At 35.7% G+C, this 16,452-nt stretch overlaps 2 protein-coding genes across 11 annotated transcripts in view; both read left to right on the top strand.

Annotated features, from left to right (window-relative positions):
* Cadps (calcium-dependent secretion activator 1) overlaps positions 1 to 6,439 on the top strand; it is a 63,711-nt gene extending 57,272 nt beyond the window's left edge. For all 10 annotated transcript variants that reach the window (XM_069506496.1, XM_069506501.1, XM_069506495.1 and 7 more), the window contains one exon: positions 429 to 6,439. In XM_069506496.1, the coding sequence (XP_069362597.1) occupies positions 429 to 500 (72 nt within the window). In that variant the 3' untranslated portion in view covers positions 501 to 6,439. The remainder of the gene's footprint in view (positions 1 to 428) is intronic.
* Positions 6,440 to 8,370: 1,931 nt separating this feature from the next.
* Positions 8,371 to 16,452, top strand: part of LOC117993346 (LIM domain and actin-binding protein 1) — a 40,959-nt gene continuing 32,877 nt past the window's right edge. The window contains exon 1 of the mRNA XM_034981148.2: positions 8,371 to 8,527. The gene's annotated coding sequence lies outside the window, so the exon portion shown is untranslated. The remainder of the gene's footprint in view (positions 8,528 to 16,452) is intronic.

Here is a 16,452-nt window from a genome sequence, read left to right as displayed (position 1 = left end):
AAGAGTGGATAACTATGGTGGTTAATGTTCTTTATAAATGCAAGGCCGTGGTTTTGATTTTGACTAGGGTTTTAATATAGCGCCATCTATGATTAGACACTCACGTGAAAGTACTACCATCTATCGTAGTACACTCAAACTAAAATATAATGTCACACGCGAGAAATAGATGGCACTAGTTGTATTTAATTAAAGTTTATACGTGGTTTGATATAAAAATTCAAATTCAAAAAATATTCCTATTTTTAATTTTATCATTTATTTTTAGTTTTAAAATAAAATTATACTTATCCTTTATAAATATCAATTAAAAATTGCTTGCCCAATAACAGTCAAACAATTTGTTTGAACAGATTGTAGAGTAAGTAAGTAGCTGACTTCCCCGCTAATCCTTGACTAATCCTATATTTTATTTTGACATTTTGCAGATGGGCAACATGTTCGGGCGCGGAATCGGCGAGCTATCAACAAAACTAGGCGGCGCCTCATCTTGGTTTTAGCGCTTTGAAGAGAACTTTATTGATATCATACTTTTCTTTGCGTATATCGATGTAATAAGATGAGGTTACGACATGCTTAACTGTTAGAATTTCTACCTGTGATGTCGATAAAATTAATAAAAAGTATTCATTTGTATTCGACTTAGGGTTGCCAAGTTCTCATTTTACCAATTTCAGTCTTATTTTAAAGTTTATAAAGCTGCATTTGAATTGTTTTCAAAAAAGACGCTTTTTCGGCCCCAGTCCACTTTATAGGTATGCGTTGTTACCTTACATGGAATTTTTAAAGAAAGCAAGCATGGTTTAACTAGGTAGTACTAGGTACCTACCCACTAAAACCCAGCGGCGCTACTGGGCGTCGCTTGTTGACTGGGTTACGGGAACACCGAAGCGATCAACCGCGACCCCGCCAGCGACGTCCGCCGAGGCGGACTCTGCACCGGGGACCCACTCATAAGGTACCCTCGCCGTATGTCCGAGGCGCACCAAGAAGTGCGCCCCCCGACCCGGGAACCCAACGGACGACAACGCGATCCCGCGCACGGCGCGGCGCCCGTGTCCCATCTTTCGCCTCGTCCACTGTGCTCTCTGCTAGTCAGAGGGACACGCGCAGAAACCTCCCCCCTGCCAGGTCATTAGCCACAACCAACAATATCCCCGAAGAGAAATTACGAGCCATGTTACCGGGGCAACCACCCAGGCACACTGGGATGTTACCTGGCTGGCACCCCATCACCCCAATGTCTGGGAAAACAGTTTATTCATATTATGGCAACCCTAGGTCGATATTTACGCCATGTTTAACTAACACGTCAACAAGAAAAAAATCAATTTGGCGTCTATTTAAATGTAAGCAAGCATAGCTTAGTGACAAACTAGTGTAAACGAAGTCTAGATTTTATTTTATAAAAAAAAGCTTTATGTACATTGTACAGTTAGTCACATTACTTGTTTGGAGCAAAATAAACATGTATTTTATTTAAGTCTGTTTTGGTAGAAACTAAGTTTTTCATTTCAAAATAATTTAAATTGTTGTTCCTGTAAACTGTAGGTATGGGGAATTCCCTCTATAAAGAATGAGTATTCACCTTGAATCTATATTATACCTGAGCACTGAGCACTTCTAATATCTAGACTTGAAGCAAATACCCACTTATCGTTATCCCACTTCGACTGCCGAACGAGAGCAAGAGATTGGACACCACTGGTGTCCGAGCTCTCGCTCTAATTAGTCATTAAAGTGGGATGGCGATAAGTAGGTATTTTCTTCAAGGATCTAGGTATAAGGAGCGGTCTATGCATTTTACTATGTAGGTATTCATGGTGTTCACATATTTTCAGAGCTCACTAAGCAACGGACTTTTGAACCGAAGCTTTTAATCAAACGTTTGGGACTTGTTTTTTATCAAACGTTGGGGAAGGCAAAGAACGAACGAATGACGCGGTGATAAAAGACCTGCGCGGTATTGACCGGGTAGCGCCTATTATTTTTTTATTTTTATTTTTTTAAGAATATTAGCCATGTTAAATGACTAATATTCCCCTTTCCTCTCCAAATAAGCGTCAAGCTTGTGCTAGGAGTAGGTACGTCAATAGTGCAACGGGCGGGGTTTGAACCGTCGACCTTTCGGTTTTCAGTCCACTCATTTACCAGTTAAGCTATTGAGGCTCTATTATTGATGTGTAAGGTGTCTCAGGACACGACGTTTTTCTAACAATGCTATCTTTTATTATTGAGTTTTCAAAAATAACATAAAATATAGGTACCTACACTTAAACAGAAAGAAAGGTGAAGGCCAAAGTTTAATTTTGGCAAATAAATTGTACAGTAGCCGACAAGAAATGTTATATATCGATCTTTAGAATGAGATTTCGGGTTTGTAGAGCGTTGTCTCTGTCACTCATACCTATGTGACGTTTTGATAGTCTCAACTCTCAACAACAGAGACAACTGCCAACGCTGTACGAAGCCGCTCTGTCTAAATGTCGATGCACAATATTTCCTACCGGGTATATATATTTTATCTGTGTTATTCTCTGAGGTTGCAGACAGATAAAAAATTAAGTAACGTGGGAAATCCCGTTTATGCCTCCGGAAATCCCCGCTTTTATTATTCAAAATATCACAAATATTAATGTTGTCATATGAAGAAAAATCTTGAATTGAGGGGAAAATAATATATCTTTATGGGAAAATATTAAACTTGGGACACTGTTTGAAAATAATTGTAATTTTTGAAAGTTTTTTGGACATGGATTAATATTTTAGTTTCTATTAAAGCAGGCGTTAGGTGTGAATATTAAGATTAGTATTTGATAACACGATTGATATAAAGAAAAATATTATATAGAAAAAGCATAACGTACCATTTAAACAATGCTACAATAAGGAAACATATCGCTTTGTGCAAGTATTGTATAATAGAGACGGCATAATATGAATATTATTTACAAAATATGTTAGCACATTGTAGTAATCGAATATAATAGAGGAATGTGGGACAGGAATTAATAATATCCAGGACAAATTTTTTATTCAAAACATTTGGGCTTAATTTATTAATATTTTATCACAATAATTTATTAGTATAATCGCAATATTATTTTTATCCTAATCCAATACAATAAATAAAAATAATTTTATAGTACATTTATTTCCTGATCAGAGTGATGATGTAGGTAAGGAATCTAAGATTTTTGTTAACTATTTAAGCTCCGTTTTCCTTTCGTAAAAACTAAACTATTGTAATAATATTCTAGTTCTGTAGTGCAGTTTTCAATGCAAGTTTTTCTAAACTAAAAAGCAATATTTTTCTAATATTAATAACGTTACTCAATTCAGGAGTTCATAATTGTAGCGACATTTACCTCAAAATAACGCTATCTCTATTTACTTAATATGCATTTTTGTAAAAATAAGAGCTGCGAGAGAGCGTGAAAATGCCAGGCAGTAAGGAATGACAGCAATTGCAGATGTTGCTAGTTAAAAGTATGCATAATTCCCGGCTTATTTTTACAAAAATGTTTTCAGCTCCATATGAGTAGCTGTGTTGGAAATTCGAAATAAGTACATAAAAGCAATTCTGTAATTTTAATTATAATTTTAAAAGCAAGAATTTTAAAAATGCGATCTTTACGTGAAGTAAAACTAAACCCGCTAGTAATTACATTTTTTGGAAATGAGTCAGCAAAAAGGTTTTATCATGTAAGAAAAATTGCACTTTTTATTTATGGCACTAACTATTTGATACCACTACGATAAATGATGGAGTCCTCATAAATCTGATTGGTTTGGTGGCCATTTTCAGTGGAAGTGACGTATGGACGTTACTTCCGTCCAAAAAATATAAGTTAGAGCGACTACCTACTCATCTAATTTGAATCCTTGAAAATACGGATATAAAACTCGGACCGAATTCGAATATATTCGAATCCAAGGTAATACGAAAGTATTCGTACAAACAGTGCTACGGCTACTTCGCTCCGAATTTCTTCCGAATTGGAGACTCGGATGATGGAAGTCGGATATAGTGCGTAAAGTACCATAGAAATAGTTCCATGACTACTTCGGAACGTATTTTCACGAATTCGGTAGTATGTTTATGCAGTACATAACCACCTCTAGTCTCCAGCAATTTGACGAGATGCGCCTTAAGAAGATTTATCTCCAAAAAAAAATAGAAAATGACGTTAGACGTTAGGCAAAAACCGTTATCTCGGATATAGTTACGCATATGAAGCTGTAAATTGGAACACAGGAACAGCTGTTTTGACGTAGAATAATAAACTTTATAGTTTGAATGCTCTCTAGTTTCTAATAAAGATCTATTCGACATTAGAATTAAAACTTTACCTTGAAATAGTCGTCAAAATATTTACCTAAAATAAAAAATACTACTATATCTTCTATGTATATTTGTTAACAAAAATTATTCTTCTACGCTAATTAATTAACGAACTTACCGATTTTTGAACAACTAGTTGAAAATTTAAAAGTTTTAGGTAAATAAAATACTTTAAAATAACGGTTAGTTATGCTGATTCGCCTTAAAAAGACATAGAGATGGCTTGCGACTTGCGAGGTATAGAAATGTATTCGTTCTTACGTCTATGTTATAATATTCCATTTAGGTTTTAGATCATATTTTTGCTTTATCTATCAACTATCTCTCTGACTATGCACTTGGTCATTCTAAATAATTTATGGATCATTCAGTTCAATGTAAAAAATGAGCACTTAATAATATTTTCAAAAATGATTATTTACTGCAATAATTAAAATATTAAAATGCAAAACATAACCACTCATAATCACTCATGATAATTTCACTCTAGTAACACTAATTATCACCAGCACTTTACACAGTACAAAAATACATTTCATTTAACAATATGTGAATCATAATATGACACGCATTTAATTTTGTAGTTATATTATGTAATATGTATCATAAGCAGATACCTACCTTATTTATATTCAAATTTTGTTTATAAATGCCATTTCACACGACTTAGGTCAAAAATTATGCTTAATATTCACGCAAAAGATTTCTATACCTAGGTTTTTAGTTTACTTTACATAGGTTAGTTAGGTTCCTAGTTAAGTTTTGTGTACGTTTTATAGAATTGTTATCGTGTTAAATGTTTGAAACCCACTTACCTAAATATACTCCAAGATATTTAAAAAATGGTAACTAAGTTTCTTCCTGGCGTCTTGGTGACAATTAGGATGATGACTGCGTCAAAAATAAATTATTTCTTGGGGATTACTAAATAGAGGGTCGTCCAAAATTCGTAAAATCCACGTCCGCTGTTAGTTTTAAGTCTGTTAACCATTTTAAATTATCAATTTAACTAAAAAAGTACCTCATATTACGTCAAACATGTATGACGTCACATCTGTGAATTTCATACAAATGCTCCCTTACTTAGCGAGCGTTTTGACGTTTGATAAAAAGTCGCTGATTTGACTAGTAGTCATCATCCCTATTTCATCCGTATTAGGTGTTCTAGATCCAAGAATTAAATTGAGTGTTAGTACTACTACGTCATCAGCATCTAATAAAACAAAATGAGATTGATACTAAAACCTAAATCTGATGTGCAGTTAGTTGCTAAAGACTTTCTTGATGATGAACTTTTGGAGACGTACGTTCCCTTCAAACATTCAAATACTCTAGTAGGTAGGTACATGTACACACATGTGCCCACTGCTGGACATTGGGCTATGTCATTGTCAATATTGACACGTAAAAAAAAGTTATGAAAAACTCCAGATTTAATTCTTGGGGTCTAGAATATAGAAAGATTTTAGTATTTTACAATCTCGTGTGAACTGGCATTAGCATTTGGATCTTAAGGTGGTAAAGCTCAATGAATGGAGGTCTAGTGTAAGTGCATTATAAGCCGACTGAAGTTACATAGTCGTAGTATTGCTTGTAAAATCTTCACATGGGACGACTCGCGATGGGTTAGACAGTAAAATACTAGTATATTCGTCTCTAGTTATAAAATTCAATACTTCTGTGATTCTTTGCGACAGTACTCGTATACTGAATAGTACTAACATAGACCACTAATTTAGTCTAGATAAAAACATACAAAGTATTTGTGTATTCTGATTGTAAAATGTCTACCTAGGATATGAAAGTAAATGTACGATGGTTTATGCCTGCATATTACATTAAAAATGAAAATAATTGAAAAGACAAATCAAGTAAACAATGACCATGTTTAAGTGAGAAATATTTAATTTTTAACTCTCCAACTCAAAATACCAAATACTGAGAGATTTTTTCAAAATGGCAACACCATGAACCAGTAGCGATATATGACTTTGGATTTTGAGTTTGTTGCTTGAGTACAAAAAGCACATCGCGAGCTCCACGATGATACAATAAAATATAATATTTACAATAAAATAAAAAATGTTTACTGTTTTCTTGTTGTTTCATTTTTGTACCTTTACGGTCTAATTGTAAATTAAAAAAATGTATTAAGATAAATCCCGAGGAATTTAATGATATCAAATTATCCTGATTAGGGGACATATGAAACTAAATCATGCGTAAAATGCACTTTTCTCAACACCGCATAAATAAACTCGCAACAAATGACACCTAAGCGCATTTTATCTTAGGATGCGTCATCACTTACTCAGTGAGGGTTGCAATCAAGCGCATTCCAGAAATCGATAACGAAAGAAAGCTTCAAACAAAACAGCTTATATTTTAGAATCAAATTTTAAAAAACATTTTAGTCTTTATTAATCCAAATACTTATTATATCTTCAAACCATTTACCATATTTAATTTGTATCAATTATAGTGCCCTCCTGAATCCTGACCAATTTGCAGTCACGCTGAATCTTAGATAAGCCAATTGGCTATATTATAGTCAATCTCGTAGTCCGATGGGACAGCAATCGGACACTACTGTAGAAATCAGGTCCAGGAACAATAGCTTTACGTAGATACTTCCCAACTTCGGGTTCCTGCTTTATCTATCATGTTTGCTGTCAAGAATTACTTGACAGCAAACACGATAAATTTTTTGTGGCTCGACCTGGTATTCGAACCCAGAACCTCATGCTTCGCACTACGCAGTCAAATAAGCTAGCCACTGGAACAACGAGGCAGACATGCCTAATTACCTTCTCTATAAGTCTACGAACACATTATCACAGTGAAAACACTAAAGATTAATCATTAAAATGAACACAAATTAAAACGCCTCATAAAAATATTATAGCACGGTGTAACAATTTCGTCATGTAGATCCATAAACCTCGCGCCGATAAACCAGGTTTATGAATCCTTTCTTATATTCCTGACTTCGTGCGGTACCGATCTCTTTCAAGAGCGTTGAACCTCGTTTTGTTTTTTATTTTGTGTGTTTGATTTGATGGCGCTCATATTAAATGATAAAAACACGACTATTAATTGAAAATTAAGTGTAAAAAGTTATTCAAAATTTAATTAGGTACTTATGACTTAAATATTTAGCCTAATCTTCATTTAGTTTTCACCAAAAATTGGGTCAAACTTATAATACCTACACTATCAAATGAAAAAGAGTTATCGATATTGGCTCAGACTTAACGAAGATATAAGAGAAACATCACCCACACCAACATTACATAAAAAATGCAAAACTACAAACTCATCCTTTTTGATGTCGGTTTAAAAATCCATTACAAGTGATTTTCATCACGCTAAACAAAAAAAGTAGGTAAGCATAAAGTAAGTAGGGGCGTAAGTGTATAAAATTTAAACGTGACTTTTTAACAGTACCTACCTACCTACCGGCAAAAATGTACCCATAAGGTATTTTCTTTTATTTATTTAGTGTTCATGGGTTTTTAGTTCATAGGTAGGGTTTATAATCTGGGAAATGGGCAGGGATATTAATTAAACTAATATCCCTTTATAGGTATGTTAACTCGTAAGACTGCATCGACATCACTTACCACCAAGTGCGACTTTTATAAAAAAATTAAGCAGGATTTACATAACACCTTTCTGAGTTTAATATTCGTATGAAATAAATCGTTTCACATCGCGAATACGATTACAACGCTCTGGACCGCAATACGTGCCAACGAGCATTTTTAAATATTTGACCTATTTTTAGTCACTGCTAATAATAATAAAAGGTAGGTAACGTGAACCTCTCAGCTGGTGAAGCGAAGAAATCGTGAGTGCAAACTGCGGGAACACTGATAGACGCAATGGCAACTTTTAGTAACAAATTACACTGTAAACAGAGTCCGTAGTTAGGTAAAATAAAGAAATGTTGTATAATTTCCTTTATTTCAATCTTCATTTAGTTGTTTCCAACTTCAGTATTATTCTAATCAACTCTCTACATTAATTTGACAAGAAAAATAATTGGGGAAAATTAATTTAAGAACTTGCAACACCGAGTTCGAAAGTTTGACAGATCGCGGTTCAGTGGTGTACGCAGTGAACGTGTGTGTTGTTGAAATTCAATTAAATTTTTATGTAGTGATTTATTCGAAGAGAAATGTAAGTTTTTGACATAAACATTGTTATTTTTCTATTAGTCTATAAGTTTCTCGACACATGTGCATGGATAATGTACTTTGCCAGCGTTGTAACTGGCCACTTTCCCGGAAATGCCTGTTATGTAGGACTGAAAAATAAAATTAAAAAAAAGCTTTGTGCGCGGATCATCTGTTGCATTCCATGTGCATTGCGTGGTCTTTGTCGTAAGTGGGTTCTTTATTATCATAACTTTGGATTTGGCGCGAATAATATTAGTTTCGAATAAGATTTTGTACTTTCTTGCGCGAACTGATTCTTAAAATAGCTGTAATGAGAAGGATCATCTTCAAACATGTAAATGACGATAGATTGGTGTTAGTAGGTGAGGGTTAGCGTACCTGAAAATAAGCTTTTTGTTTTACCTTAGCCTAAATATTTTTCAAAGTTGGAATTTGTTCTAATTTTAAATTACATCATCATTATACTTTTTTTAGAACACTTTATTTTTACTTTGGTACTCCGTTAAGAAATAGTGTACCCAATAATTATGTCCTTGATAAACCAAGTAAAACTTAATACTTAACTGTATTAATTAAAAATAAAATAATAAAGCCTTTATTGCAGTGTTATTTTACAGGTTTTTCTAAATAATGAATTAAATACTTAGAATTATTACAGTATTAATTATACCTATAATAATTAAATTAAGTATCTACAGGTAATAAAAAATAAATATTCCAATTAGGTTTTACTGAAGTAAGTAGTACCTTTACACAATTCTGTAATACAAAAAGAAATATTTTTTTAATGCAGGCATGCATGCATGCATCCTTGTTTTTAACTTTTTAGCCTTCCATACCTCCAGAGAAAAAGACCTGTATAGGATCTCTTTGTTGTCTATCAAGCTCCATCAAGGGAATCAAAATCTATAGAGTACCAACTTCCCGTTGACCTAGAATCTTGAAATTTGGCAGATAGCAATGTCTTAAAGCTGCACATGTAAATGGAATAATTCGAAAATCGTGAATTTATGATTACCATGACAAAGTGCGAGTCAGACTCGCGCACCGAGGGTTCCGTACTACAATCGTATTTTTTCGACATTTTGCATGATAAATCAAAAACAGCAAATGCGGCATAAAAATAAATAAAAATCTGTTTTAGAATGTGCCGGTAAAGGCCTTTCATGGGATACCTCACTTGGTATAGCAACCTTAGTTATTTAGAAAGTTGAAAATACTACTTAACTAATTAATTTGTTCATGAACACAGTTTAATTATTTTTTTGTGACAAATTCACGGTTTTCGGATTTTTTCCTTTACTTGTGCTATAAGACCTGCCTAAGGCCTAGTAGGTACCTGCCAAATTTCATGATTCTAGGTCAACGGGAAGTACCCTATAGGTTTTATAAGACAGACAACGAAGTGATGAAGTATGGAGCCCTAAAAAATTAAAAAAGTTTTATTTCTTGTACGATGGTACGGAACCCTTCGTGCGTGAGATAGACTCGCGATTTCCCTACCGACTCGTTTATTTCGTGGTAGGTAGGTATTCCTCCTTGTTTCCAGGTTGGTTAAAAAGGATAATTAAGTTATCTGTAACAGACTGAGATGCACTAAGTGACAGATAACAAATCGTTACTAAAGTAAATAGTAAATGCATTCCCAGGATTATTTCCAACTCAGCTGATAATGGCTATGTAACTATAGTACGCGACAGGTTGAAATGGCAATCGGGGAGGGGACGCTCCGCACGCGCTAACCCGGTGGGGATGAGCCCGGGTGACGTGCGGGTGTGCGGGGGGGGAGCAAATGTCTATGATGATGATGACGATGATTACCTACCTAGGTACTCAAGTATATATTACTAGCTGATGCCCGCGACTTCGTCCGCGTGGAATAATTTTTTTTTTTAAAACCCGTGTGAACTCTTCCGGGATAAAAAGTTGTCTATGTCACTCTCCAGGTATACCTACACTACACCCATGCAAAAAATCACGACAAACCAACAAACAAGCACACTTTCGCATTTATAATAAGAGTACTGATAGTATAATTATACTTCAAAGTTCATTTTAACTTTAGCTTTCTTGACATCCCAAAATAAGCAAGAGTGAAACATTCAAAATTAAATTAAATACAACAAGTTGGCAAGAAAATTAATGTTTACCGATTTGGATGAGATTCAAGACGAGAATCTCCAGTAGGTATTTTGTTTATGATGAGAGAATTTTCCTCACTTTTCAAATCACGTTTAAATATAGTTTTTGCGCGTTTTCTGCTTATTTTTAGGGTTCCGTACCTCAAAAGGAAAAAAAGCGCCGTTATAGGATTAATTCGTTGTCTGTCTGTTTGGCGTGTCTGTCAAGAAACCTACAGCGTATTTCCCGCTGACCTAGAAGCATATGGCAGGTAGGTACCTAAGTCTTATAGCAGACATAAGGGGAAAAATCTGAAAACCGTGAATTTGTGGTTACCTCACAAAAAAATATTAAAATGTGTTCATGAACAAATACTTATTTAATTAGTATTTTCATCTATTAAAGTAAGATTAATATATCAAGTGGGGTATCATATGAAAGGGCTTTACCTGTAGGTAGACCGTACATTCTAAAACAGATTTTTATTTATTTTTATGCATCATAGTTTTTGAATTATCGTGCAAAATGTCAAAAAAATACGACTGTAGTACGGAACCCTCAGAGCGCGAGCCTGACTCGCACTTAGCCAGTTTTTATTTAAAAGAACATAGCCTTGATCATGATGCTTGCCAGTTGCCACTAGCTCGGCCCACTGACGGGCCTGGATTTTCAGTGAAATTTCAACTCTTATCTATTAAGATTCACGAGATACAACCTGCTGACAGACAGACGGAAGGACGGACAGCGGAGGCTTAGTAATAGGGTCCCGTTGGCACCCTTTGGTTACGGAACCTCAAAAAAGTAAAGTAAAGGTGCTGATAAACTTGAGCATTCACTTGTAATGAGCATTCGTGCGAATGTTACATCACAGAAAAATACGAGAACATTTTAGCGAGCATTCTATCGAGCGTTTTGGGGTGCATTCTAGCAAGCACACGCGACCGTCAAGTCTGACATCTTCATGAAGAATAGACGAGCATTCGCTAGAATGCTCAAGATGTTCGTAGCAATATTTGGCTCTATACTATACTATATAAGGCATTCCGAACCAGTGGTAGATGCATCCGACTATTCGTAAGTACTTGTAAAAGTTTATTCGAATAAAAAAGATTTTTTTTTATTTTTTTATTTTTTACTTGGCTCGGCTCGTTGTTCAGTTTGACAAAAATAAAAACGGCGAATGCTCGATGTGTTACAAGTGAATGCTCAAGTTTATCAGCACCTTTATACCAAACGTTGATTCGCGTTGTTTACACATCACGTATCTCGCTCTCGATCAGCCGCAATGGTCGATAATCACGCGCTCCAGTGAAAAACAACTCACAAGTTGTTTTGAGAAGTGTTTTGAGGTTACGTTAACACTAAGTTTTCATTGTCATACATTGGAGTCATACAATTCTTTTAAAAATCGGCTGGAAGCGACATGGAGAGCACTCTTAAGCTTTATGCATCTTATAAGTGCACAATGCAGTCAGTTATTTTGGTGGTTACTGTCGTTAGGGCAATTGGCTCGATTGGTCGTTGTGACCGCGATTCAATTAGGTCTGTAAACATACATACATCACAATCATACTGTTTATTATTAGTTACTAGTTGACGCCCGCGACTTCTTCCGCGTGGACTTAGGGTTTTTACAATCTCGTGGGAATTGTTTGGTTTTCCGGGATGAAAAGTAGCCTATGTCACTCCAGGTCTTTGACTATCCCCATGAAAAAAAAACCGGCCAAGTGCGAGTCAGGCTCGCACAACGAGGGTTCCGTACAACAGTCGTATTTTTTCGACATTTTGCACGATAATTCAAAAACTATGATGTATAAAAATAAATAAAAATCTGTTTCAGAATGCACAAGTGAAGACCTTTCATTTGATATCCCACTTGATATAGTTATCTTACTTCGAAAATTGAAAAATACTAATTATTAGTTAATGACCACAATTTTTTTTTGTGTAATGTACCATATAATAGTTTTTTGTATAATGTTGCACGTGGCCGCCATTTTAGTGACGTCAGCACGAGACTGAAGTTTTGAGCTGTTGGTATAGTTTTACTTAAATATACGTCAAATGACATCAAAATGACGTCATTTCGATGTTAATAAGACATGGTTCCAGCGCAATAGCATTATGCGGGACTTATATATTTGACTTTTGAGCCTCAATAGCTCAACAGGTAAAGGAGTGGACTGAAAACCGAAAGGTCGACGGTTCAAACCCCGCCCGTTGCACTATTGTCGTACCTACTCCTAGCACAAGCTTGACGCTTAGTTGGAGAGGAAAGGGGAATATTAGTCGTTTAACATGGATATTGGGTAATATTCTTTTAAAAAATATATATATACCATCAGGAATAATCCTAAGGAAGCTTAAAAGTTAATTGAATCGTACTTTCACCGTTAATTCAATTTCTGTGACACGCTATCGCGTACCGTCCGTGAACTGAATTGTCATGTCTGTCTGTTATTATGCGATTATTGTCGGCTCAAAAATACCGGCCAAGTGTGAGTCGGACTCGCACACGAAGGGCTCCGTACCATCGTACAAGATACTGTACTTTTAAATATATATTTTTTAGTTTATACAGCAGCCATTTTGTTTTATTATTATTTGTTGTTATAGCGGCAATAGAAATAGGTAAAGACTGTGAAAAGACTGGATTAGACAATCCAGTCCAATCCAGATATTATGATAAAGTAACTGACTCCGATCGGTAGGGTGTCTGAAAATTAGAGAGCTACTGAAATATTTTCCTCAGGACTGGATTTCACTTTTTATTGCTACAGTCCAAGACTCTGGGCAGCATCATAGCCCTTAGAACTATAAATATAGATAGTAACTGAAGAGACATCTAAATAATATTAATACTAGCTGATGCCCGCGACTTCGTCCGCGTGGATTTAGGTTTTTTAAAAATCCCGTGGGAACTCTTTGATTTTCCGGAATAAAAAGAAGCCTATGTCCTTCCCCGGGATGTGAGGTAACTCTGTACCAAATTTCATCAAAATCGGTTGAACGATTGGGCATGAAAAGCTAGCAGACAGACAGACACACTTTCGCATTTATAATATGGAAGTATGGATAAACCATTTGATTTGATTTGATTTAAATATTATTATGATGATCACATGGAGTCATAGCGACAGAACTTTTAGGGGCGTGTGGCAAATCATAACAACTCAGTCACGATCATAATAAACAGCATTACTACGTGACTTCCCTTCTATGGTGTAGCGCATTGTCAGAATAAAGTCCCAGGTCTGATAGCCGCTTAGGATAGAAGTGATAGAACACTATCTTGCGGAAATCCTTGGTCATTAAACCTCGCATGGACATAATAATATGGTTGTATTGTTTATCCTACGGTCTTGATCTAGAATAACCCAAAAGCTAGTCTGTGTTCCACACCCCAAGGGTAAAAACGGGAGGTGGAGGGTTGTCCAGATTTTGTGCCATTAGAATGACATTTCGACTTTGTAGAGCGTTGTCTCTGTCACTCATACCTATATGACGTTTTGTCGGTCTCAACGACAGAGGCAATGCTCTACAAATCTGCTATCTCTTTCTAAAGGTCCTACCTACTCCCCAACTGCGGAAAGCTATAGGTTGACTGACGAACCAATGCGCGGCAGACACCGCGCTGTCGCTCTTACTTCATACCACATAAATAACTACCCATCTACCCATAATATAAATGCTGAAATACTTATGTTTGTTTGTTGGTTTGTCAATCACGTCGCAGCGGGGCAATGGATCTACGTGATTTTTCGTTTTGCATACCTAAAGACCTGGTAGCATGGGCTACTTTTTATCCCGGAAAATCAAAGAGTTCCCACAGGATTTTTAAAAAACTAAATCCAAGCGAACAAAGTTCCGGGCATCAGCTAGTAGATCGAAAAATCACCCTCTGCGCAGGTCAAAGAGTTCATTTCAGAGGACGCCAACTGTATAAGTCCTGTCGCGCAAATTAATGCGCGTGGCCGCCATTTTAGTGACGTCAGCACTAGACTGAATTTTCGAGCTAATGGTAGGTATATTTTTATTTCGGCTGATATCAAAATGACGTCATTTCGATGTTAATGAGACATGGTTCCAGCGCAATAGCAATTTGCCTGACTTATACCTTTAACAGCCGTACTGAGTCTCTAAATCGTTAATTAAGATTGAGTTAAACAAGACAGATTTATATGAGAGATATAGCTCTGTCTCGTTTTAACTTAAGTAACGATTAAGCGACTCAGTACGGCAGTAAGCCCTATAAGTATTCCAGGCTTAAATGAAACAATGTCAATAACTTGAACCGTATGATTCAGCCTTTGTGCCGTCACTCAATGTTATGATAACGAAAACCTTTGTGTTAACTTTGACTCAGACTCAAGTAATACTATAGACAGGAATAGGACCACCAGAAAAAGCACCTATCCAATTACAATACAACTTAAGCCGGCAACATACAAGCTAGTAGACAACGAAATCCGTGGCGCTGTGCCACCCGAATCGGGGTTCCTACTGAAATACAGACAAGCAAGACATATAGCATTTATGCTGAGTCGGGACAAAATAAAATAAAATAAACAAAACTAAACTGACAGGTCTAAATCGAGTGCTATTCTTTTTTGAGGGAACATTATGAAAGGAGTAGCTAAGAAACAATCATACCTACTGTCCATACACTAATTAAAAATAACTCAGCACAACTGAAAAGTAATTAAAATAATTAAAAATACTTGACAAAAACCGACCGAACCAGTGGTAGATGCATTTGAAGATTCAAAAGTATGAACTAGTAATAGTAATGTAAAAGTTTAATTGAGTAAAAAAAAATATTTATTTATTTACTACTAGATGATGCCCGCGACTTCGTCCGCGTGGATTTAGGTTTTAAGAAACCCGTGGGAACTATTTGATTTTCCGGGATAAAAGTAGCCATGTCCTTCCCCGGGACGTAAACTAACTCTATACCAAATTTCATCAAAATCGGTTAAACTGTTGGGCCGTGAAAAGCTAGCAGACAGACAGACAGACATACTTTAGCATTTATAATATTAGTATGGATTTAGTCTTAGGATAGAAACATGTTTTTTGCATTGTAACCTTCGCATATTGCAATCACTGATTTACAACCATGCTGTATTAATCGGCAAATATATCACAGTTCTTGCCCAACTGTCAAGCCCACATTATATTAGAGAGTGACAAGATACAACCGGCTTCACTTTAATGAAACTGATTGTTAAACAGAGCTCCGTCCATCCTTTACCATTAGTCTGTACATTCGCCTTACAAATTACAATATCGCCTCAAAGAATAATGAGCCATAATGAATCCATTCAGTTTGACGAGAAGTCGAATATTGCTTGCACTTTATTGCATTCCAGTCTTCAGACAAACCTTTACAAATTGTTTTAAAAATAATTAAGTAACTTTTGAAATAATTTATCTTCTTTTGTGTAATGAAAGCCAAATATCTAGGTATATGTATTACTGACTCACGAAACTGATTTCACAGAGTTGGTTACACGTAGAATGTAGATACCTTATAGAGATCTTCTAGGCAAGCGCGCTCCATCTTTGGCTGCATTATCACTTGCCACCAGGTCTGATTGCAGCCAAGCGCTAGTCTTTGAATTAAAAAAACCGGCCAAGTGCGAGTCAGGCTCGCGCAATTAGGGTTCCGTACTATAGTCGTATTTTTTCGAAATTTTGCACGACAATTCAAAAACTATGATTCATAAAAATATATAAAAATCTGTTTTAAAATGCACAGGTGAAGACCTTTCATATGATACCCTACTTGATATAGTTACCTTA

Source organism: Maniola hyperantus, chromosome 23 (genome assembly GCF_902806685.2).
Source record: "Maniola hyperantus chromosome 23, iAphHyp1.2, whole genome shotgun sequence".
Classification (NCBI taxonomy): domain Eukaryota; kingdom Metazoa; phylum Arthropoda; class Insecta; order Lepidoptera; family Nymphalidae; genus Maniola; species Maniola hyperantus.
The sequence above is the reverse complement of the archived record's forward strand: the minus strand, read 5'-3'. Positions and strand labels throughout refer to the sequence as shown.